At 40.9% G+C, this 26421-nt stretch overlaps 1 protein-coding gene across 4 annotated transcripts in view; it reads left to right on the top strand.

The window, feature by feature from the left end:
- The window catches only part of CDC14B (cell division cycle 14B), a 91887-nt gene continuing 65466 nt past the window's right edge, over window positions 1–26421 (top strand). For 2 of the 4 annotated variants that reach the window (XM_045193656.3, XM_045193657.3), the window contains exon 1: window positions 1–622. In XM_045193656.3, coding sequence (XP_045049591.1) covers window positions 463–622 — 160 coding nt within the window. In that variant the 5' untranslated portion in view covers window positions 1–462. The remainder of the gene's footprint in view (window positions 623–26421) is intronic. The other 2 variants (XM_045193658.3, XM_045193655.3) reach the window with 2 other exon arrangements.

Raw genomic sequence — 26421 nt, forward strand, 5'->3', positions numbered from 1 at the left:
GCTCCACGGAACAGCCCTCCTGGGGTCCCGGGTGCCGCGGTTCGCTTTACTCAGGCGCCACCGCAGCGGCGTTCGCGGTGGCCGCGCGCGGGCACCCGAGGCAGCCAGAGGCAGCTGTAGCCGCCCGCCGCAGCACCGTCGCCTCCTCCGCGCCAGCGAGCTGCGGGCACTTGGGGGCGGGCTGGGGGGCGCCGGCCGCGGGAGGAGGCGCTGTAGCCTGGGCTGCCGCGCGGGTCAAGCGGCGGTTGCCGAAGGGAGCGGGGCAGGCGCCGTGGGCCCTGCCCCTCCCCCGGCTCCTGCGCGGTCGCCTCCCGCCGGGCTTGGCCGGCTCCCGCCGTCCACGCAGCGCCTCTCCGCGCCCGCTGCCCCGAGCGCCCGCGCGCGTGCCTGGCGGGGGCCTCGGCGGGCGAGCGGGCGCGCGGGGCCATGCTTGTGGCCCCCTGACGGGCCGCGGCCGCCTCCATGAAGCGGAAGAGCGAGTGGCGGGCGAGCTGGGCCGCCGCGCCCCCCTGCTCGCGGCGCGGCTCTTCGTCCTCGCTGGGAGCGAAGAAGAGCCGTAGCTCCACGTCGCAGGAACTGCATCGCCTGGACCAGCAGGACGACCTGTACCTGGACATCACCGGTGAGCCGGCGGACTAATGCGTTGTGGGACGCCCGAGACACGCGCACTTTGTTGTGCGGTGGTCCCTGCACTCCTTTCCCCTCTGTCCCCAGCAGTCGAGGCGCTTTTACCTACCCCACCCCTATAAAAGCCCCAGCTCGCCACACCCCCTTCGGGAGCCTGGCTCGGGCGGAGCGCCCTCCTACCCGTAGTTGCCCTTTGCGTTTGTGGCGAGCTGTAACTTTATCCTTTTGGCTTCCTCCTACCCTAGCAAGGTGGGCCGAGGGTCACCTTTCTAAATGCAGGCATCAGCTCGGCACTTCAGGATTTTTGTTAGTTCGGGTTGATACAGCGTTCTGGGGTTGCGTGCTGGGTTGGCCCTTCCAGGACCCTGAACCTGGGAGTCACCCCAGAGGATTCCCCGAGCCCTCGGAACACGCCCGCAGGGGAGCTGTTTGAGTGGCGTTTGCCAAACCTCCGCTGCTGGATAGGAAATGGAGTCCCGCTTGGGGCGGCGTGCCCCGGCGGGGCCAAACAGTCATCTCCCCGCCCTGGTGCTCTGCGCACCGCCCCTTCCCCAGCGCACGCCCGAGGTCCTTCCCCTCTGGGGCCTCACGTCACGTGTATGGTATTTGAACCTGGTCAGCTTGCTGAATGCCCAGAGTTGTCACTTTTGAGAAATCTCAACCGGACACAGCAGGTAGAAAAGCAGCCCGTTGATAGCTGTTTTATTGTTAGTGCTGCTTCTACAATTCTCGAAGGACAATAAATCGAATTTGGCAGCTGTTGGGTTTGCCAGGATTGACACTGAAGCTTGAGAAGGCATCAAATGTGATGATGTATGTGGAAATGCTTTGTAAACAGCACAGCCGTCTACAGTTTTACGGAAATTTTCAGTCTGTTTGGTGCGTTATGTGTAAACCTTGGCTTGTCTGGGATTTTTATAAACTGTTTCTCACCTTAGCCACCATAGATGCACCAGGTGACCCGGAGTGGTCAGAACATTAATTTTGAAAGTGTTCAAACACAGAAATGTCATTTTCTAGGTTGATGGACAGCTCATGGTCCTTTTTTTAAACAAAAAGCCCAGAGTAGGGCGAAAGGTTTCTCAGCGTTGATGGTGGTTCTTGGGAACCGAGGGGGAAAGGAAAAAGTGGTTACCTTAAGTCCCTGTCCCTTGCTGGTACCTGCCAGGTCCACGGGAACTCGAGCGTGCTACTGTAGGAGGTGAAGCCAGCTGGCTGAGGATGAGACCAGGTCCCACCATGATGGGTACTCTGTGGAAATGGCCCCGCTGTGGAGGGCTACAGGTGGAGGACTCACACATTCCTTATGACTTTGTTGTTATGCCTCTTCAAAGGAACTTTGTTTAATAGCATTTAATTTTAGGCAAATAATGCATTTACATGGTGTAGAATTCTTAATTCTAAAGGTACATAGCAGTATAGAGTGGAAAATTGGTCTTAGCCACCCGGTGTTCTTCCCCAGAGGCAGTGTATGTTCCTAGTTTCTTGTGAGTCATTCCAGAAATAGGCTGAGTGCATACACATAGGCATTCTTTACCGAACCCAGGCATGGTGACATGCAACATCTTGTTTTGCACATTGTTTTTTCTTCATATTATTTCTTAGCAGACTGATTGTTTTGTATTAGCATAGGCAAAACTGTCTCTTTTGCCTTTTTTAAAAAAGATTTTATTTATTTTATTTTTAGAGGGGAAGGGAGGGAGAAGGAGAGGGCGAGAAACATCAATGTGTGCTTGCCTCTTGCAAACTCCCAACTGGGGACCTGGCCTGGAACCCAGGCATGTGCCCTGACTGGGAATCAAACCAGCCATCCTTTGGTTCACAGGCTGGTGCTCAATCCACTGAGCCACACCAGCCAGGGCTCCTTTGCCTTTTTTTTTTTTTTTTAAAGATTTATTTATCTTTAGGAGGGGTGAATGGGGGAGAGAGGGAGAGAAACGGGGATGTGAGAGAGAATCGTCAGTCAGTTACCTCCTGTACTTTCCCTGTATGGGGTCCCGCCTGCAACCCAGGCCTGTGCCCTTGGTGGGAAATCAAACTTGCAGCCCTTTTCTCTGCAGGCTGATGTCCAACCAAGCCACACTGGCCAGGGCCTCACTTAGGCCAAAGTAGATGTGGTTTTAAAATCTAAAACCATGAAAAAGCATATGTGGCTTTAAATGTACATGTTTTCAAGCTTGTTTAGACAGCATTCTGTTGATGAAGGACATTTTTGACAGCAGTCATTGGAGTAAATATTCTTCCTACTTCGTTGAGAAAAATGCAACCTGGCAGGCTTTCCTGAGGCAGTGACCAATGAATTAATTTCAGAAAATATCACAAGCAGAATACTGAGGAAAGAATGGTGCATTACATACAATTAAAATGCTGTTACTTCGCTTAAAGACCCAGATAAATGGAAGGGTGCAGTCTGTAAGACCACATGAGGGGAGGTAAGGGAGTCAACTTTCCCTGAGATTTCTTCAGGTGTCCTGGCCAAAAAAAAAAGGAAACCCAACAACTAAATCAGTCTGTTTTGATGTGATATTCAAGACAAAATAAAGTGACTATGGGCATAGTGTGTGTTTTACTCTTTATTGAGCTTGTAGGGAAGACTTGAGGCCTCATCCTCAGCAAATGGCAGCCTGGTCCCATTCTTGCCAACTTGTTTTCTCTCAGTCATTGTTTTTATAACTTAAACAGCAGTGCGTGCACATTTTTAGAGTCCTCTGTTAGCAAAGGAGATGTATAGATGTAGTTAGTTTCCCTCCTCCATAATATTTTCTTTCCCTTAAGTTTTCTTTGCCCGAGTTGCTACAAATTGTGCCATATAAGCAAGAACAGTCCTCTTTTTAAAAAAACAACAACCATTTTATTTATTTAGAGGCATGCTCCTAACTGGGGACCTGGCCCTCAACCTAGGTATGTGCCCTGTCTGGGAATTGAACTGGTGACCCTTCAGTTTGCCAGGAGGATGCCCAGCACACTGCGCCACACCAAGTCCTCTTTTTAGTGCCTGAGTGGCATGGTGTGGCTGAAGTGTGATTTATTTAATGGTAATAAATGGTAACCTTGGGGGGTTTCCAGTCCCTATTGCAAATGGCCACAATAGCATCAGTGTGTACGTCTACCTACACATGTGACTGCATCTGTAGAGTAAAATAAATTGAAGAGGCTGGACAAAGTATATGTAGGTTTATCCAGTCATCAGTAGACTTGGGTGCTTGTGAATAATTCTGCTATGAACATATGCGTGGACATGTATTTTCCGTTCCTTTGGATATATACCTAGGAGGTGGATTGCTGGGTTCCATGGTAATTCCAGTGTTTAATCTTTTGAGCAACTGCCAGACATTTTCCCAAAGCGGCTGTTCCACCAACATTCCCGCCACCAACAGACTAATTATTCCACATTTTTGCCAACACTTGTTATAGGATTGTGACAGTTCTTTCCCATTGGGGTTGATTTGTAAAGCATTAATGCACATCATCATTTCTGCCAACTCTGTCGTTAAACAGTTCAATTTTTTGTTTTACTAAAGTCTTGATTTTTTTTATTGCAACCTATTTTATCTGTAAATTGAATTCCCATAGATTCTAGCATATTTTTGTATGTGTACATTTAACACAGAATGCTTATTGCCTTTTTCATTCCTTTAGTACTTTGTTAGGTGGTCACTGTTGTTTAGTGTCCAGCCAGCCACCCAGCTACACTGGCATTTACTCTTGTTGGGAGTGGATTGATGGGAGTTTTATTCCCATCCCGACCCCATCAAGCTGTTATTAGCTGTTATTGACCATTTGCTGAGCTCTTGCCACGTTCAGTGACATGGATTTTTACCTGAGCTGCAATCCTGGTGCAGTTCCAGTGCCCTGTGTGAAAGAATGGTCATAAATACAGTATAAAGTGCGTACATTAATGTTAAACCGATGCTGGGTAAAGATATGGTCAGAATTAGTTGTTACCAGTCAAGGAAGCCGGGGAGAAGAAGGGAAGTGAGGATGATTTTAGTTGGATTTGGGACTACATAACTCTCAAGATGGGAGAAATACCAAAGGAGAAAATGTTGGGTTTTTGATTTTCTTACGAACCTTCTTGTGGCCAGAAGTATGAATCTGTTCGATTTCTATATTCTTATTCCTTAAATAGGGCCCTCCATAAATGACAGTGGGCATTCTCCTTTCCCTTTATTAACACAGGAAAAAAATTTAAAGACTGTAACTAACACTGCATCATCTGTTTGATAATTTATAGGATGGATTGTTGGTACAGAATTTCAATTTATTTTACTTTTTTAAAAAAATTCTGACTAGTAAAAAAAAAGGTAATAAGTAGCTAAAAAAGATTCTTTGTGGTTTGTCTTAAATTAAAAAGAAAAAGTTTATTTCAGTGTCCGCCATGATAGCCTACCTTTGAAAGAGTGTCTGTATTACAACAGTAAATCACTTCATTGGAGGGGCTCTAGTCAAAGTCCGGATTGCTCTCTGCAGGCCCTGGATTAGTGGTGTCTTGGATACTGATCAAGTAAAATTAAAGAGATACAACACTGTGCCCCGCAGATTTAAAAGATTTTTTAAATCTTTTAAAAAAGATTTTTTAAAAATCTTTTCAGGATTTTTAAAAAAAAACTCCTGGACATCATCAGGGAATATTTATTATTAATCTAGAAAGTATTTATTGCATGGCTACTGTGTCAAACAGTCATGCATGTTCATTGTTTGCAGTGATGATGGAAGCATAGTTTTTTTTTTTTGATAAAAAAGGAATGCTGTTACCTGGGGCGCTGATTCAAGGAGGAAATGAATTCATTTTTCTGCAAGAGTTTCATATAGTGCACAGGTGGCGAACACAAGGCCTGCCGGCTAAATCCAGCCGTCCACCTTGTTTCATTCGGCCTGGCATCTTGTTTCTACCAGCTCTCACCTTAACTGTTAAGGAGTAGTTACATTTATACAGTCCTAAAATTACATTCGGCCTTTTGAAGGCAACCGCTAGGCTGATGTGGCCCCCGGTGAAAATGAATTTGACACCCTGATGTAGTGGATTATTGTGTTCCAATAATTGAAGCTCATCAAAGTATCTACTATTCGTTTTTCTTCCTGCTTATGATTTCTATACTTTAAAATTTGTGCATAATATGAATTAATTTTCTTGATTTATGTGCTTACTTCATTCTTCCAATGGTGCCATGTTACCTGCTTTAAGAATACTTCCTTAGACATTCCAACACTCCACACAGACAAACGTAGCAGTTTTAGTGTTACTGCTTCAATGGGCACAAAGAATGGTTTGTGGACATGAAGAAGGGGATGTGGCAGTGCCGGTCAGTGCAAACTCTGACTTCTCTGTGCCTTGGAATGAGAACGAATTTCTCCAGTTCTTGCTGGGGTTAGGGAAGACTGGAGTGAAATCATATGGTAGATTGTTAGAATGGAATAACATTTGCAGGTTTCTGAGATAGTCTCTGGGGATCTCTGAATTGGTAGGACAGGTGTTTTGTTTTTTGAAAGAACTTTAGGTGATCATCCAGAAATACCATAACCTTCTACTTTTCCCTCTGAGGAAGCCAAGATCAGAGATCAGTAACTGTGGCCAAATTGATGGTTTCTTTTTGGGAAAGCCATGACTACCTGACTTTTATTCTAACAGATAACGCTGTTTCACAGAACTGTACATAAATGGTTTGTTGAATATCTACTAGTTAGTCCTGTGCTACTTAGGCCAGTAGACAATGTCATAGTAGATGCTCCAAAAGGTAAGCTCAGAGAGATGAGTCATTAACCCCGTTAATTTGGAGAGACAAGCGGACTAAGTACACAATTCAGGTTCTCCAGAGCTCGTGCTGTTTTCCAAATTGGCTGTCATCACCGCCCAGATTTTCCTGATATTTCCATTCATTCAACAAATGTGTAATGAATACTCTGCCAGACATTTTTTTCCCTTCTCTCAAGTGCTAAAAATAGGTCACTGCTGGAGATACTCCCTGCTCTCCCTGGTTTGTTTGGTGTGTGAAGAAAAAAAAACTTAGGAGGACCTGAGGGAGAACCAGCGCATAGAGGAACCCTATTGTGTTTGAAATCTTTGGGGAAGAAAAACTTTGATGGGTAGAGTTTTTGCAGAGCTAATTCTCGTGGTTAGACATGAGGAAACCAGGGTAAGCTAGTGTCTGCCCACACGGGGATTGAACACAGCAAGATTATTAATAACCTTTAAAATCGCGATTTTCCCATCTGTTTAGAAATAAAAAGCGCTCAAATTTGTTGGGAGGATGGACTGAAGGGGCTGCATGTGAAGTGCCTGGCCTGGTGCCTGGTTGACAGCCAGGGCTCCATCACTGCCCTTAGCATTACAAGTGTGCTGGCAGTGGGCCAGGTTGGGGGACGTGAAGGCAGAGACAGTCATCACTGCTGGAAGGGTGTCTAGCTTAGAAGCAGACATTTCCCCGTACATGTACTTGCACAAGAGGTTTGGTGAATCAGCACAGCGAAAATGCAGTGTGTTCCTTTCTGCTTCTAAACACGATGGTGGAACAAACCCGAGGATGGTGGAACAAACCCGAGGCGCTGGCTCAGTGTTTGTCAGAGCAGCAGAGGAGGTTTGGCACCTTGTTAATTTTTCTGCCTTGGGAAAAACATGAAGGTTTCTCTTTAAAGATTCTTTGTAAGAGGAAAAATAAACCCAAGCCGTTCCTTTGTTTTTGAAGTTATCATTACAAATTATTGTTATACTGAAGAGTTTGTATGTTGCCTAGTATTAAAGTGCAGATGAGCATATTGGGGGTCTTCGCAAAGATGCAAAGGCTTCATTGGAGTCTCTCAGGCAGACAGTTATAGAAAATTAATAGTTTACTGAGAGAATACCAGTGTTTCAGAGTGGTTAATTTAAAGCATGACTGTGCTCTAGTACATCCATTTTAAGAGAGTATTACACAGATCCAAAGGTTTGATACTGGTGGTTCATATTACTGGCAGACGGGGCAGTTTGGGGGCGGGGTTAAAATTGCCCTCTCAAAAGGCCTTTCCATTTTTAATGTGTAGCACAGAGACCCAATTTATCTGAAATGTGTGGGTGTTGTATATAAACAAGAAATTAAGTCTTTAAATCTATTTTTTTTATTATACTGGGAAAAATAATTTGAGTAGCTAGTATTTTGTTTCCCTTCCCAATTAAGGAATACTTTTAATCTTAGTAAATCCTTCAAGGTCCTTTACATTAAAATTACTTTTATAATTATCTGTAGTTTGAAATGAAAGCATGGTTAGAATGTTTATCTGAATATTTCAAAGCCATTCCTCACTCAGGACAGACACCTTTATGAGCGAGGTAAGTAGGTGCAGGGGTGTCATGGACAAAAAACAGCGAGATTGTATTGAATATTAGTTCAGCAGGAGCTAACCAATCTTTCAGTACTGTTTCTTTACATTGTTTGGTTTTTAGCTTCTGGGTTAATCATTTAATTTCCAGAAGTGCTGAGTACTGTATTAGACAAGGATTATCTTCGGAGACATTTTCCAAGATAAAATTGTTTTTAATACCTTAAATACAAGGATTTTTAACCGGAATGTATATGTCTCATCTGGATTCTGGAGTTTATACGAAAGTTTTACGCCCTCTCTCTCTCTCTCTTTTTTTTCTATAGCTTTTCATGGATACTGCACCAACAAAGGTATTCAGATCATTGACTCTACTTTGCAGTTCTTTCTGATGATTTTAAAACTGTAGATTTAATCTGTTAGTTATGATTCTTGGTTCCATCCCTTCCTTTTGCTTGTCTTAAATTTAGTCTTTGGCCAAATTGATGGTTTCTGCCTTGGTAGCAGATTCCATTTTTTTTATCACTATAGAGTATCTTCTGTATGTTTATGACTCAAGTTGAAATCTGTCTTTATATGAAAAGTTTTGCTGGTTTCTGTGCCTAGGTAATGCTGAAAGTAGTTTCTCTGATATTTTATTGGGTCAATTATGGATGCTGTGTTTTGGATGGTGGATATTTTTGGTAATATTGAACTTTTTGTGTTGTAATTGCATCTCACTTTTGTAAGTTTTTGATGAAAGGATACTTATAATGAGTTGTTATAATGGCTATTCTTGATCCACCTTAGGTTACTTATTTACAGGCATTTCTTGGCTTAATGGACAGGTTTATGTCTTATTTACTGTGTTTGGTAAGAGGGAAATAATCATGAATGCCAACTTGAACTTAAAAAGTATTCTGATCCCCTTTGATTTTCAAGTTCCTCAAATAAAGCCAAAACAAATGTGAATGGCCCCATATATACATATATTTTCCCCCTGAAGTTTTAAAAAGACGTCTGGCTTTATTCTCTTGGTCTTTCATTCAGCTCCTTTAATTCTTAGTGTAATTTATATTCTAGAATAGTAGTTCTCTTAGAATGCTTTTATCACCATTCAGTTCAAAGATTGCGTCTCATCGTCTTTGATTCCCAAAAGCTGAGGAAGCTAGGCTGCGTAAATTTATTCTAATTGTGTAATATTACATATTGACTTCATTTTTCCCGTAGTTCACTTTTATACCATTACAGTTTGGTTGGCACTGTACTTTTCACAAAAGAAAAACATCTTGTTCCTGATGTCAGTGATGTTTGTTGTTCCTTCAAGTTCTGATTTGAAAGTAAGATTACTTTCTTGGCACAGCTATGTAATTTATGTCATTGATCTTTTTATATGCAATCCATCATGGCGTAATGTCATTACAGATTCTGAATTCTTCAAGGCCCTTTATTTTAGGACTATCACACTGAATCACCTCTGCATTTTACTTATTTACTTATTTATACTAATTTGTATTTGTATGAATTGTGCTGTGGAGTTAATTAGGGTATTCATTCAACAAATATTTATTGAGCAACTACTTTGAGCAAGGGATTGGGCCAAATATTATTGAGGAAGGAAGAAGGGGGTGTGAAGATTTATAATGACCTGTTCCTCCTTATCCCTGAAAAATTGAGAAGGAATAGGCTCTTACGTCATCCTCTCAATGAAGACAGGTAATGAAGGAATTGGTCATTCTGTAGTTTTGTTCTTTCCGTTGAAACATTGCCGTTTGAGAGAACTTTGTGATGGAAATGTCATTCCTACACAAAGTGAATTATTTTTTCCAATATGTGGTAAGAATGGTTTGTCTTATGGTGCCTTTCTTGTGCTTGCTTGTGTGTGTGTGTGTGTCTGTGTTAAACTTTAAAAGAAACCAGGGTGTAAAAAACTTCATTTTGTTATGTAACCACATATATATATGATTATATATACGTATGTAAGCATACATATAAACACACACATATATATGCTTACAGTTAGTATACCGAATCCCCTATCTCTACTAAAACAGAGCAAAAGTGAATAGGTTTACATTCCTCTTAATTCTATATCTCTAATTTGAACCTCAAATTATCCTAGAGGATGTAATTTAAAATGAGATACCTTGTTTATTCTTAAGAATATATTATTTATTGGTAAGAAGTAATTCTAGAGCACCTTTTAAGCCAAGTATTGCTTCTTAAATTGAAGGCACTAAAGATGAAGATTGCTAAATATTTTAAGAACTAGATTTGGTGTGTGTGACTTGAACTGGAAAGCATTCTGATTTTCACATTTTAATAGGTGCTAGGGAAGAATTGCTTTGACATTAATGTATAATAGAATTATTATTATGGTTTTACATTTTGGGAGCTGTTCTCAGTCTGCTCTTGGAATTTTTTATTGTAATCTTGACATTAGAGAGCTTGTTGGAAGCACCTGATACCTGATGCTGCAGCATCTTAACGTGCATTTCTTTTTTGACAGTAAACTGTCAAGAAGCTTAGAATTTAGCTAGCAAACACAACTGAAGTAAGATTTTAACTCCACTATTAATACTGTAGTCTACTTTTAAACTGTTGTGGCTGAAAGGGCTTGAAGCCCCAATTCACTCAGGACGTGTTTTGAGTGCATTTTATAATCTAATCCTTACATTGGCTGCTGCCAGAACGACGAGAGGTTTCAGGCCTGCCCCTTGATCTCTGGGCAGTGACACTAGCACCCAGACTGGGTCGTCATATTTACATCTAAATCCATGTCCATATCCGTATCCATACCGCACAGAGGAGCTTGTCTGTGAATGTCATGGTCACTCAATAATGGATGTCTCTGAGTGAATGGGATCTTTGGAAAGGAGGCTTGAGCTACCATTTGAAAAGGTTCTCTCACTTTTCTCCAGAACCAGCAGGAACTGTTCTTGATCACTGGCAACGCACAAGTCTCTCTCCTTTATTCTTCTGCTGACAGCACCTTTGCTCTTAACTGTGGTGTCTGTGTGTGTGTAGGGGGGGTAATTGCTGCGATTGGGGATCGACTTTACCCCAGCATGGGCGAATTATCCTTACACCCTTTTCGTACCCAAGACCTGTCTCACAGTGCTTTTCTTACATTCTGCCAGTAATAAGCATCAAGACATAGCAGTTAACCTGATTTAAATAACAGCTTGGCTTCAAAATGAAAAAATACTTTATTTAATGACATCTCTCATTCAGGAGAGCTGGGACAGAATAAACCTTAAAGCATCCTTCATCTATCAGGATTTATTCAGATTGTTTTGCTCAAATAAGTTTTTAGAGGTTAAAATTGGGAATTCAGAAGGCAATCATTTCTAGGCACAGTGTTGAATATTTTTTCCTTATTATGACACTTTGGGGAATTAACAAAATAAAAATGTGGGGGATATTCTGAAGGCTAAGCAATAAAGTTGGATTTTAAAAGAAATCAAAGCTTTGGATTAAGCACCCTATTTTAAAATGATTTCAGAAAACAAATATAGTAATATAGAGATTTATGAATTAGATTACTGAGTTTTGTTGTTTTATGCCTCAATAGCAGTTCTTAATGCAAATTTTGTGCATACCTGTTACACATCCCATATAGCATAATCCTATGCAGTTTTGCTTTGCTGTAATACTGCCTTAAAAACAACCAGGCATATACAGAACGACAGAACACATTGGGTCAAGGACTTAGTGCAAGCGCAGTTGACTCTTAAACAACGCTGGCATTAGCAGCACCCAGTCCCATGCAGTAAAAAGCCATGTAGAACTTGACTCTACAAAACTTAATTGTTTCCTGGTATCTGTGGGAATTGGTTCAGGACCCCCTTGGATACCAATCTCCACCGATGCACAGTCCTCTATATAAAATGCCATAGGTCAGTGCATCCTGTGGGTCCTGGATCTGCGAACTCCCAACTACAGATTGAAAACAGTACAGATACTTACTGAAAAAAATCCCTTACAAGTGCACCAACGCAGTGCAAACCCATGTTGTTTAAGGGTCAGTTGTACTGTCTTTGGGAGACGATCCCAGGAAGCTTTCAAAGAGGAGCTGGGAAACGGGAGGGTCAGGAGAGGCAGGCTAAAGATGGCTCATTGAAGCAAGTTACTCCTGTGGTAACTGGAGTTTAATCCCACAGGGGAAACCTGGGAGCCAGTAGAGAACAGATGAGGATTGAGGGGACTGGAGTATTTATGTACTAGTAACGGTTGAGTGATAATTTCAAAGTGCTGTGAGGGTGGGCAAAACAGACTTCATAGGCCAGAGAAAGTCCTGAAAGAAATGTTAGTGCGATTGGAAAGTGTGCCACAGGCGGAGGGCTAGGGCTGGGGCTCTTACGGAGCCTCCTGCAGTCAGTTACAGTACTGATTTGTTCTTGTGTGCTCTTGGTGCTGCTGTTGTAGCACTCAGCCATTATCCCGAGTTGAGTGTGCCCTTGTCTCTGTCATGTCCGGGTGGGGCAATTGTGATAGCAAATGTTGAGAAAAAGGAGAAAAGGAGTGCAGGTGACAGGGTGGGTTTGCTAGAACCAGTAGGAGAGTACTAAGCTGGAATTTTAAAACACAGCTGAATGAGGACTTGTTTAAGGAAACTAGGTAACGATCAGTGTGCAATTAAGGATGGTTGGAAGTTCTTTGATTATTATGAAAAGCTTCATAAACACTGTAGCTTTAAAGGTTTGACCAAACAGTTGTGTGATTAGCATCTAGAAGAAATAGGTGCAGAGACAGTCCTGACCTCAGTGAACGTGAAGTGACTGGAACAGCTGAGCCATAGCTAGTGTGGAATGCCAGGACCGGGTCTCCATGGAGACTTTACTGATTCTGCACAAGTTCCATTTCCAGGAACTCCTCATCCCCAGCTAAATGGAGTTTGTGCCTGCGTGTGAAGTCAGCCACCTTATGTCATTTATTTCTAATAAGGCCAGATAACAAATATTAGGTACTCTGAGGAACATTTCAAGATAAATCTACTTCCTAAATGGCTCAAGAATTTATAATGTGTGCCATATGTGTGTATAAAGTTGTTACAGATACAAAGCCGGGAAATCACAGTTTCCAGTATGTGGTGTAAGTTTCGTTTTTTCACCTTTTCAGATGCTTTCCTCATCTTACCAAAGCCTTGCACAGCTCCTTTTCATTCTTCTTCGGGAATAATTCAGTCTGCTATTCTTTGTGGAGGGGGAAATATCATACTGCGAATCTTGTGAGAGCTGGAATTTAACAATGCTGAAGCTTTCACTTGGGATCAAGATTCAATAATAAAAGCCTTGACTTTGAAAGCAGTAGAAATATTTTTTCTTCATTTTCTTGAATGTCAGTGGGCAGCTTTTAGAACTTAATTGAAAAAGTAGTGCTGGTGATCTTTCCTGCCCTTTAATCATGTCCGTGTTTTTGAGGTACATTCATGATCCTGGGATCACCACACATTCATTATTGGTCCGTGCAAGACTGTTTATCAGGCTTTCTTCGTTACTGAAATATGGCCCACTAAACAACACTCTGTGTGTGTGTGTGTCCAGATGAGGTGTGTGTTTGAGTCCTCATGCAAATTACAACACATTATTCAAACCGTTTTGGTACCTTGCTTTTTTTGCTTGGCACAGAATTGAAACAAAGGGAGCTGGAGGGTCCTCATGAACGAGGCTTTTAAGCAGCTATAGATTGAGATGTGACAAGGAGAGCGCTTTGGCAGTCAGTGTCTGTCAGATGCTAAGGCCCATGCTCAGACCTGTGTCTCACTTTCACCCCCAAATGAAGTTTCTCAGATACCGGTGCTCATTATTTAAACACACACACACAAATAAAATAAAGGTGATCTGTTATTCTGCTACTAAGGGTGTTTTATCTATCAGTCTGTTTAGACTTGTTTATAACAATCCCAACTCCTCCCCACCCGCTTCTGTCTCAGCAGCTTAAAAACAAAGACTTAATTCTTGTTTCTGTTTCCTATCCACTGTGGCGCAACAGGAGGACTGAAATGTGCTTGTTAGGTAGGGAGCCAGAAATGTTTGATGAACGGCTTTAATGACTAAGTTTAGACTTTTATATTGCTCAGTGCATATTTATATGCGTATGTAGATACCCCTATGATGTTTCCACATTCACAAGATAAACAGCATAAATTCAATTATCATTGCTATTTTCTACCTCATGTTACAGTGGAATCTTATCATAAGTATGTGTCTAAATATGCAAAGATGGGCAAAAGTAGGTTTATAGTTTGTATGGAATATAATACAATAATTAATAAATAATAGTACAAGAATAAACTTGTGTTTCACATACTCACAACTGTAAACCTACATTTGCCCCACCCCTGTATATATCAGTGGGTGCATATTATTCCATTGTACAGATATATAGTAGTGTGTTTATTTCCTTCTGGCTCTTCCACTGGGGATAATGTACATAAATTTATTTGCTTAAAATTGGGTAGAGAATTTTAGGAGTAGACCTTTCCAGCCAAATCATGGATTCCTATCATGATCTCTAGGTTGTAAATATAAGCTCTGTTTAAAATAACTCCTCTTTATGCCCTTTGTGCCCTCATAAAGCACCTTTTTATAATTTTTTAACTTGCTATTTTGTGTAAGTACATACATTCACATGGTCCTGAGACAAGTGCAGGTTGGACAGTCTTCCGCAGACCCCTCCGTGCCCGTTCCTGCCTCGTTCTTCCCGCCTGCTGTTCCCCAGGGGTTTTAGCTTTTGATGTTTGCCTTGAGTATTTAAAAAGTATTTGCATAAAATATTCTTTAAATTATTATTTTATTATTTATTTATTTTTAAAGGTTTTATTTATTTTTAGAGAGGGAGGAAGGGAAGGAGAAAGGAGGGAGAGATACATCAATGTGAGGTTGCTTCTCGTATGCCCCTTACTGGGGACCTGGCCTGCAACCCAGGCATGTGCCCTGACTGGGAATCGTACCTGTGACTCTTTAGTTCGCAGGCCCGTGTTCAATCCACTGAGCTACACCAGCCAGGGCTAAGTTATTATTTTAATAAACTTATTTTGGAATAATTTAAGATTTACAGAAAAGTTGTAAAGAAAATACAGAGAGTGCTTTTGTATATCCCTTACCCATTTTCCCTAATATGTTCTCTTATATTACTGTAGTACCTTTGTTAAAGCTAAGAAGCCAACTTTGATGTGAACTATTAATTAAACTCCAGACTTTATTTGGATTTCCCATGAACACCTTATTTTTCCTGTTCCAGGATACTACATTACATTCAATAGATTCTTTTTGAACTAAAATATAGTGTATTCTATACATGATTCTGTTACAGAACCCCACCAGTGCTGTTCTGGAACAGCTGTGGGGTTCGATTGCCCACTGCCAAGAAGTGTGACTCCCAAGGCAAGAGTTTGGTGAGAAAGGAAAGGGGCTGTTTATTTAAAGGTTATACAAATTTAGAATAATAGCAGATTTCTGGTGTTAAGTCCCATTCCCTTTAAAACACCCCAAAACATGGAATCCTGCGTCCTTTTGCCAAACCAGGCTGGTTTCAGAATATGTCACTCAGACTTACCATCTTTCAGAAAAGCAGAAGTCTGCAGCTCAGCTTTCCCTCAGTCCCAGTTCATCTCCAAGCATCCCTCACAAATCCTTGCTTGGCTTGGCGAGTCCCCTCACAGCTCCATCAGCTCTGTCACCGTCTTCTCCAGGCAGGCTTCCCCGCCGGCCTCCTGTTTCTTATTCCAGACCTCATGGCATGCTCCCTTACACACCAGACCTTGTGGCGGACCCCTTCTCTTTCAGCCCACCCTCCTTTTAAAGGCTCAGCCCTGACCTTCCTGCGTGACCTCATATCCGGTCCCTCCTATATGTGTCACTGTCTGCCATTTTTGCCAGTTCCCCATATCTTTTACTGTCTTTTGGCTGCCAGTGTTAGTCAGGGCAAGAGTTCCCAGGGAGGCATCTGCCTCCCCTGGCTGTGTCATGAGTTGTACACTCTTAAAGTCACACACACCTTTCACCCTGGGTGGCAGTCCTCTTCCTTTCAGGAAAGGCATGCCTGTTAACTTGCCATTGTTATGCAAAGTGCCTTAACCAGCATATCATCCACTTCCCCCAATCAAAGGTGGTAGGGGATATGCTCAGCTATTTTTAGGGGACCCCCACTCTGCACCCCTGTATAGTTCTATACCATGCTCTTCGCAACTGATACTGTATTTCCTTGATCCTAAAATATCAAGTATAGGATGAAGCAAAAGTAGGTTGGCAGTTGTTCATATGGAAAATAATACAATAATTAATAAATAATAGTGAACGAATAAACCCTGTGTTTTGCAAACTCAAAACTGTAAACCTACTTTTGTCTCACCCTGTATATTAAGTACTTCAGAGAAAGGAAACATGCTGCCAGTTGTAACTGTCGCAGGTTTTAAGATACAGCGCACTTTCAGAGGTGTTTCAATACGAAAACTTGTCATGTTAAACTGATGGAATATAATATATCTTGGAGATCTTTTCATTTTATTTTATACGATTTTCTCATTCTTTTATCACTGCATAGAATTTCACTTTATAATGCACATGACAGCTTTAACCACGCCCTTATTGATATTCATTTGTGAATGTTTCAGTCTTTAGCTACAAAAATAATACTGTAATGAATAACGTATCACATACGCCATTTCTTTCGTCCAGATGTGTAACAGGCATGGCTTTTCAAAAGTGAATTGCCCAGTTACAGGTATGTGTGTGTGTGTACATATATATAATTTTGATAGCCCCTGTATCCATTTACAATCCCACCAGCAATGTATGAGAGGAGTTATTTATAACTTCACCAACAGAGTGGGTTACCAAACTTTGAGATTTTTGTGAGTCTGGCCAGTAGAAGGTTATAGTCTCAATGTAGTTTTCATTTGTATTTCTCTTAAGAGCACAGGTAGAGTTTCTGAAAATCTACTATACATATCTTTTGCCCATTTTTCTATTGGGCTACTGGCTACTTCCAATTTATATGCATTAGCTCTTTAAATATTAGGGAAATTATTATCTGTTAGGATTTGCAGATGTTTTCTATTTGTCATTGCCTTGGTTTTCTTACAGTTGTGCTGGCGATATGTGTTTGCCACGCAGAGTTTATAGATGAGCCTGCTAATCTTTGCACTTACGACTTCTGGATTTCAGGTCATAGTTGGATTCAACAGTATTATTGAGGAATTCTCACGTGTTTTCTAACATATCTCCTTGTGCTGGCCTTTATACTATTGTTCTTGGGCATTTTACTTATCTATATATTTTAAACTCCCCAATACATTGTTGTTAAGAATAATCTTTCCATGTAGATACCATTTTAACTGCCCTTAATACCTTTGTATAGATCTAAATTTCCAACTGGTATCATTTCCTTCTTCCTGAAGGATTTTTTAAAAACTTTTCATATGGTTCAGGTCTGCTAGTGATGAGCTCTTTCACCTTTTGAATGTATAAAAATGCTTTCATTATGCCTTTGTTTTTGAAAGATTTTTGCTTATTATAAAATTCAAGTTTGGCATTTTCTTTTTTTTTTTTTCCAACATGTTATAATGTCTTATTTGCATTGGTTCCAGTAAGAAATCTTACGCCCTTATCTCTGTTTCTGTATGTAGTATGGACTTTTTCCTCTGGCTGATTTTCAGATTTCCTCTTTATCACTAGCATAATTTCAGAGATGTTCAAAACTAGCTGGTTCTGAGCAATTTGATTATGGTGCAGTTTTCTTCATATTTCTTGTGCTTAGGATTCATTGAACTTGGATCTGTGGGTGTATAGTGTTCATCAATTTGGAAATTTTCAGCCGTTATTCCTCAGAATATTTTGTTCTGTCTGTTCCCTTCTTTAATATACAATTACTTGATTGTATTAGGCCATTTTATGGTGTCCCAAGTTCACAGATGCTCTTCAAGTTTTTGATTTTTTTCTCTCTCTTGCTCTGTTTCATTTGGGGAGGTTCACTGCTATGCCTTCAAGTTCACTAATCTTTTCTCCTCTTTTCTTATCTGTCATTAATCCCATTGATGTATTTTTCATCTCATAGACTGTAGTTTTCATCTTCAGAAAAGCTTGATTTGGATCTTTTAAAATCTTATGTGTTTCTACTTCTTTAAACTCAATTTTAAAAATAATGACCCTATTGAGATATAATTCATATACCATGCTACCCACCAATTTAAAGTGTACTTTTCAGTTTTTTTGGGGGGGGAGGTAATAGTATATGTTACATAGCATTTAAATGTTAAATATTTAAATTTTAGTATTTTAAAAATAGTATGGCGGGGTAGTAGATTTACAGGGTTGTGCAACTATCACCATAATCTATAATTTTAAGACATTTTTATTACCCCCCAAAGACTTATGCCTAATAGCAGTTCTTCCCATTCCCTTTACCTTCTCCATCCCAGCCCTGGGCAAGCACTAATCTACTTTCTGTCACTATATATTTCCTATTTCGGACGTTTTATAGGAATTGGATCATGCGATTAGTGATCTTTGGTGACTGGTTTACTTCACTTAGTGTGTTTGTGAGGTCCATCCATGTTGTTGGATGTATCAGTACTTCATTCCTTTTTATGACTGAGTAAAACACCGTTGTATGATTGTATTACGTTTTATCTGTTCATTAGTTGATGGACATTTGGGTTGTTTCCACTTCTAGGCCACTATGAATAATGCTCCTATGGACGTATATATACAAGTTTTTGTGTGGATATATGTTTTCATCTACTTACACTTGAATATAGTGACGACAACTTTTAATGTCTTTCTCTGCTAATTCTAACTTGTACATAGGTTCTAGGTCTATTTTGATTGACTGATTATTCTCTTCTTTACAGGTCATGCTTTTCTGCTTCCTTGAGTACTTGGCAATCTGATTGGATATAGAGTTTTACCTTAGTGGGTGCTGGATATTTTTGTATTTTTGTAAATCTGGAGCTTTGTTCAGGGATGCAGCCAAGTTACTTGGGAACAGTTTCAAACTTTCCAGTCTTGCTTTTATGGTTTGTTAGGTGGGCCTGGGTCAGTGCTCAGTCCCTTATTGAGGCAAGAGTAACCCAGCGCCCTGGAACTTGAGTTTTTACATAATGGCCCAGGAGGACACTTACTCTTCCAATCCTTGTTTCAATGCCTAACGCTGTCTGTTCTAAACCTTCCAGATGGGTCTTTTCTGGGCCTCTAGTGTTTTCCTCACATGCATGTTCTGTACGCTTAAATATTTGGGACTTTTTACAAATCTGGGGTCCTCCCTTCGCAGCTTCCTCCTGTGTCCTATGAACTCTTGCTGCCTTGGTTTCCCTGGACTCAGTTGCATCTCTTCAACTAGGAGTCTGCTGGATTATCTGGTCCTTGATACTCTGTCTTGGTTATCTGTTTTCTTGTGTCTTCATATTCCTATTTTCTTATATTTAAATATTTTCTTTATTTGAAATTTATTTTGTTGTGAGATTTCTTTCTCTCTTTCTTTCTTTCTTTCTTTCTTTCTTTCTTTCTTTCTTTCTTTCTTTCTTTCTCTCTCTCTCTCTCTCTCTCTCTCTCTCTCTCTCTTTCTTTCTTTCTTGCATAGCTACCTAATACCATTTATTTACCCAACATCTGGTTTGATTTATCATCTTTATCAGGTATCAATTCCTGTATGCATCTGGGTCTATTTCATAACTTCTGTTCCATTGTATATGTGTCTGTCAGGAGTCAAGAACATTCTGTATTAGTAATGGAGGCCTTTTAATATAGTTTAGTATATGGTAGTGCCAGCCCTTTTTTAGACTTTCTTTTTTTGAAATAGGTAAGTTTATTACTTGTAGATCCTGGAGGAGATACATGAACCTTAAGGGGCAGCACCAGACGGGCAAGTCAGGGTGCTGGCAGAGAGAGGTTTTTTGTTTTTTTTTTTAAATTCAGTATTACTTTGTATTAGTTAGTTCCAGGTGTACAGCAGAGAAGAGCCTTTTAGATCTTAAAAAAATAAAGTTGGCCCAGACTGGTATCATGGAGTTTGTTGAGCATCGTCGTTCTGCAAAGCCAGAGGTTGCCAGTTGGATTCCCGGTCAGGGCACATGCCTCGGTGGGGCGCCTGGTGCCTGGTTGGGGTGCATGCAAGGGGTAGCCAATGGATGTTCCTCTCTCACATGGATATTTCTCTCCCTCCCTTTCTCCCTCCCTGTCCGTCTCTCTAACATAAAATAAACAAAATAATACAACACTGTAGTAATCAAAATAGTATGCTGTTGGCATAACGACAGGCTAATGGAACAGTAGAACCCAGAAGTAAACCCTTATGTATACAGTCAAATGATCTTTGACAGAGGTGCTACGGCTTAAACTGTGGGGCTAGTCTCTTCAACTAATGATGTTGGGAAAAGGGGATAGCCACATGCAGAAGAATGAAGTTGGACTCCTGCCTTAACCTCATACACAAAATTAACTCAAAACGGATTAAAGATCTAAATGTAAGACCTGAAACTGTAAGACTCCTAGAAGAAAACAGTGGAAACGCTTTATGGCATTGGATTTGGTAAAGATTTATTGGATTTGGCACCCAAAGCACAGGCAACAAAAGCAAAAATAGAAAACTGGGAATATATGAAACTTAGAAACTTCTGTGCATCAAAGTACACAATTAATAGAGTGGAAAGGCAACCTACAGAATGGGGAAAATATTTGTGAATGATAATGTGTTACATGAATTAATATAAGAGGTTTAATATCCAAATACATAAAGAACTCTTTTAAAGAACTACAACTCAACAACAAAAACAAACAGCCCAATTGAAACGTGGGCAAAGCACATTTCTCCAAAGCAGACACATAAATGGCCAACAAACTGTATTAGAAAAAGTACCCCCAGCCCCAATCTGCCCTCCTGTGTGTCTCCTGTATTCTCACCCAGAACACCTCGCTTCAGACACTTCTGGTCACCAAATGTGTGCTTGTTTCCCCACACCAAGCAATTCTGTGACACCAGCTGGGTGTCCTTGGGAAAAACTTCTCAGGGCAGACACACCAAAGAAGAGGCTGACAACTCCAGCATTACGTCAAGAGTTTATTAAGGGAACTTATATACCAAGTGATGTATTGCCAGGTGCTAAGCGGTTACATAGGACAGGGCAACATGGTTAGGGGTATTGGGGCATGACTTGCCCCATATACGGGGAAAACACCTTACATATATGCTCAGGGTAGGGCAAGGACCTGTTCTAGGAACCAGCACACCTGGGGCACAGCGTAGGGGTAAATAGATTCTGAGGGGCTGTGGGAAGCAATCTCTCTTCTGGCCCAGATCTAGCTGGATGTGGCATGAGCGACCTGCAGCGGTCAGGCAGTGTCAGGCAGCAGTCCCATCGTGAAACAGTCGCTCCTCCACAGTCTTACAATTTTAACTCATTTTAGAAAAATATATTTTATTGATTATAATATTGTAGTTATCCCAGATTTTCCCCCTTTGCCCCCCTCCACCCGGTATCTCTATTCCTTTCAGCAGTCCCCCCTTTAGTTCATGTCCATGGGTTGTGCACATAATTTCTTTCGTTCCTTCACTTCCTAGACTATGCTTAATTCCCCGTCTATTCTGAATCTACCATTTTTTACTTCTTAATCCCTGTATCTTTTCCCCCAATCGCCCTTTTCCCCTCCCAGCTGTTAACCCTCAGTGATCTCCATATCCATGATTCTGTCCCTGTTCTGCTTGTTTGCTTAGTTTGTTTTTTAGATTCAGTTGTTGATAGTTGTGAATTTATTGCCATTTGATGTTCATAGTGTTGATCTTCTTTTACTTAGATAAGTCCCTTAACATTTCATTTAATAATGGCTTGGTGATGATGAACTCCTTTAGTTTTACCTAGTCTGGGAAGCACTTTATCTGCCCTTCAGTTCTAAATGATAGCTTTGCTGGATAGAGTCATCTAGGTTGTAGGTCTTTGCTTTTCATCACTCTGAATACTTCTTGCCAGTCCCTTCTAGCCTGCAAGGTTTCTCTTGAGAAATCAGCTGACAATCTTATGGGAATTCCTTTATACATAACTCTCTCCTTTTCTCTTGCTGCTTTTAAGATTCTCTCTTAATCTTTACACTTTGGCATTTTAATTATGATGTGTCTTGGTGTGGTCCTCTTTGGGTGCATCTTTTTTTGGACTCTGTGCTTCCTGGACTTGTATGTCTATTTCCTTCACCAAATTAGGGAAGTTTTCTTTCATTATTTTTTTCAAATAAGTGTTCGATTTCTTGCACTTTCTCTTCTCCTTCTGATACTCTGAGAGTCAGATGTTGGTACGTTTGAAGATGTCCCAGAGGCTCCTTAGCTTCTTCTTGTTTTTTTTGAATTTTTTTTCCTTTTTGCTGTTCTGATTGAATGCTTTTTTTTCTTCTTTGTGTTCCAAATCATTGATTTGATTCTAGGCTTCATCTACTCCACTGTTGGTTCCTTGTAGATTTTTCTTTATTTCACTTAATGTAACCTTCATTTCTGCCTGGGTCTTTTTTATGCTATTGAAGTACCCAGTGAGTTCCTGGAGCATCCTGATAACCAGCATTTTGAACTCTGCATCTGATAGGTCACTCACTTATCTCCATTTTATTTAGTTCTTTTTCTGAAGTTCTGTTCTTTCACTTGGGCCATATTTCTTTGTCTCCTCATTTTGGCAGCCTCCCTGTGTTTGTTTCTGTTTATTAGGTAGAGCCGCTCTGACTCCCTGTCTTAGTAGCATGGTCTATTGTAGAAAAGTACACCTGTAAGTTGTATGGGGTGAACCCCTTTGTGATTGCCAGGGTGGGGTAACCTTGTCACTCTGAGGCTTTGTGTGGAGGAAGGCTCAGATAGGGGACCGTGCCCCTGCCTGGCCTCTGGGGTTCTACCCAGGATGAAGCCACCTCCCTAAACTCTCCAAAGCCAGCCACTTTAATCTCTCCCTGTATGCCCTTCCTGCTGTTGCTCTGGTGCTGAATCCCAGAAGGAGCCTGTCTGAAAGTCTCAAGTCTGTTGCAGGCCCTTTAGGAGGAGTCTCCCAAGAATCCCGCAGTTTCTTCTGCTGCTCCAGTCCCCACTGCTTTTTGCAGCTGGAAGTTATGGGGACTTATCTTCCTGGTGCTGGAACCCTGGGCTGGGTATTCATCTCTGGGGCTGGGATCCCTTTCTCCTGAGGTATCCCTCCTGATATTTATCCACCACGATTTTTATCTACCACCTGTGGATGTGCGACTGCCCATTCTGCATCTCCACCTCTCCGCGCGTCTCCATGTCTCTGCCACTCCTCCCTCTCTGAACGGATGTGGCTTCTTTAAATCCTTAGTTGTTGGACTTTCACACAATTCAATTTTCTGTTGTTTCTGGGTGATAATTTGTTTTGTAGTCTGGTAATTTTTGCCGTAGTTGTGCAAGGAGGCAACTCATGTTTACCTATATACTTCCTTGACTGGAAGTGTAACTCATTTTTTTATCCAATTTTATTTTGTTTTGGTGTTAGGTGTACAGCTTAGTGGTTAGATAATTATATACTTTACATAGTGTTCCCCTCAATATTTCCAGTACCCAACTGGCACAATACATAGTTATAGCTTAACTCAATCTGATACTGCTTGGAGATAGCATCAGACCCCCAGGTTAATGGCTTAGTTCTACAAGACCACTATCCCTCCTGTGCTTCTGATCTATTAGCTGTAAGTCAGAGGTCCCCACAACCCCCCTTTCTGGTTTAATTAATTTGTTAGAACAGCTCTCAGAACTTAGGAAAACTGTTTACTTACATTTACCAGTTTATGAAAAGGATATGAATAGGATACAAATGAAAGAGATATGTGGGAAAAGGTACGTGGGATGGGGCATGGAGATTTCGTGCCCCCTCTGGGCCTGCCACTCTCCCAGCATCTCCATGTGTTCACCAACCTGGAAGCTCCCATGTTATTGGGGTTTTTATGGAGGCTTCCTCCCCTAAGCATAATCAATTATCAGCTCCCCGTCCAGGCTCTCTGTCCTCTAGAGAATTTAGGCGGGGCTGAAAATTCCAAGCTTGTAGTATGGCTTTGTCTTTCTGGTGACCTGGGAGCCCACCCAGTCACCTTGTTAGAACAAAAGATGCTCCTGTTACCCAGGAAGTTCCAAGGAATGTAGTATCCTGTGTCAGGAGCTGGGGTCAAAGACCTAATATTAGAACAAAAGTTACTCCAACTGTTCTTATCACTGAGGGTTTTAAGAGCTCTGGCACAGAGAATATATATATTCTATTATTTCACATAAGCATATGAAAGATATATATTAGCATCACTAATTACTAGGGAAGTGCAGGTCCCAGTCACAGTAAAGATATCACCTCATACCTTAGGATGACCACTATCCCTGCCACCCTGTCACTCCCCAAAAAAGCCCAAATAACAAGTGTTGGTGACAATGTGGAAAAATCGGAACCCTTGTTCACTGTTAGACTATAAAATGGTGCCACTGCTATGGAAAACAGCATGGAGGTTTCTTTAAAAATTAAAAATGGGGTAAGATCCAGCAATCTCACTTATGGGTGTATATATCCAAAATAATTGAAAACAGTGTCAAAGAGATAGTTGCACACCTATGTTCATCGCCGCATTTTCCACAGCAGCCAAGAGGTGGAAGCAACCTGAATGTCCACTGACAGGCGAATGTGTAAGGAAAATGTGCTCTGCACATAGACTGGAATGTTACTTCAGCCTTAAAAAACAGTGGTAATTCGGTCACATTCTGCAACACGGATGACCTTGAAGACATTACTCTCGGAGGAGTAAGTCAATCATAAAAAGACAAATACTGTATGATTCTACCGACGAGGTATCTAAAGTAGGCAGACTCTTAGAACCAGAAAGGAAGTGGTGGTTGCCAGTCTCAGGCGAGGGGGAGGGGGGGAGTTGCTGTTCACTGGGTATAGAGTTTCGGTTTTTCAAGATGAAAAAGTTTGAGAGATGTGTTGCATAACGTGCATAGAGCTAACACATGTAGTGCACACTTAAAAATGGTTATGACGATAAATTGTTACGCTGTTTTTGATTACTAGAAAACAAGATTTTAAAAAACAGCTCAGTGTCACATCTATTTCTATCTGCATACTAATCTTAGTATTGCTATTGGTGTAGGTATTCCTTTATGGAATATATTAAGCTCCAGGAGATCGAGAATCCAGATTTCAGAGAATGTTTTGCTGTATCTTAAGCAAATAAATGCATCTGACAATTGTAAGGGTTACTTTTAGGAGTGGAACAGAATATTTGAAATTAGAATTATTTAGGATGTATGTTTAAGCACAGAGTGCCTGCACAGTTGATTTAACTTAAAAAAACAACAAATAATAAACTCAACAGGTGTAACTTTTATCAGAATTTTTAGTGCTTTGTGATTGTTTTTCATCAAAAAGATTACATTTGTGCTTTCAGACAATGTTTTTTAATTGTAACTATCCAGATAACACTGTAAAATATAAAGCTGCTCCATAGTCAAAAGCTAAATATTGTTTTGTTATAAAATAGATAATATAATTCAGCATTGAAACTAAAATTCTAGGATTTTTAATGATTTCTCCTTTTATTAAAAAAAATTAAGCTTCCAATTTAAAAGACTAACTTAAAATTACGTTAAGCTTAGCCAAACGCCTTTTTCTACTCAAAGTACTATATAAGCAAATTTTTCTTAAAATCCTTGGGCTTCAGCTTCATGTAGGACTGGCTCAGGGAGCTAAATATTACTGCTGTGAAAATGTCTTGTTAAAAAACGACCTGTAAATGCAGGTGGTGTGTGCCACTGCTGATGAGGGCGTTCTGGCTGTGGTAGTAGCAGGCTCTCGGTGAACAACCTGTTCATTCGGTTTCTTATTTTCCACAAAACTGTGCTGCTTCTGGCTCTCCTCTGGATTCCTCTGCTCTTCTGTGGTGTCTGTCTACCCTTAAGCCCCCCAAGGAAGCAAAGCTTTGGAGGGAATTGATCCTGGCAATGTTCAAATAAAGCACCAATTTACACGATACGGATTGCAGTGTTTTTTCTCCCTCATCTTTCCTTTCAAATAATAAAATAATTAAATCTTGAAAGCCGTATGATATAAAACAAGCAGTTTTGGAAGTTAGTTGCCTGAGCCGTTTAATTTTTTCTTTTAAAATATTTTATTTTTGTGGGGGGAGAAGGAGAGAAACATCAGTGTATGAGAGAATCAACTAGTGTGTGAGAAAATCAACTCATTGCCTTTCTCACGCCCCCAACCAGGGACCTGGCCTGCAGCCCAGGTATGTGCCCTGACTGGGAATTGAACTAGCAACCTTTCAGTCCACAGGCCAGCACTCAGTCCACAAAGCTACACCAGCTAGGGCTCATTTAATTATTTTTTTCATGGGATTTCCTTGAAGCCACACTGTGATATAATAATGAGAAATAGGGGCCTTTTTTGTTTTAATGCTGTAGGGCAATTACTGGTATATATGCTCCTATATGTGAATTGATTCAGAATACATTGGTTTTATTTGTTCAAAGCATTGGTTTTTCTTAAAGTGTATTTTATCTGTT

Source organism: Desmodus rotundus, chromosome 1 (genome assembly GCF_022682495.2).
Source record: "Desmodus rotundus isolate HL8 chromosome 1, HLdesRot8A.1, whole genome shotgun sequence".
NCBI classification, from domain to species: domain Eukaryota; kingdom Metazoa; phylum Chordata; class Mammalia; order Chiroptera; family Phyllostomidae; genus Desmodus; species Desmodus rotundus.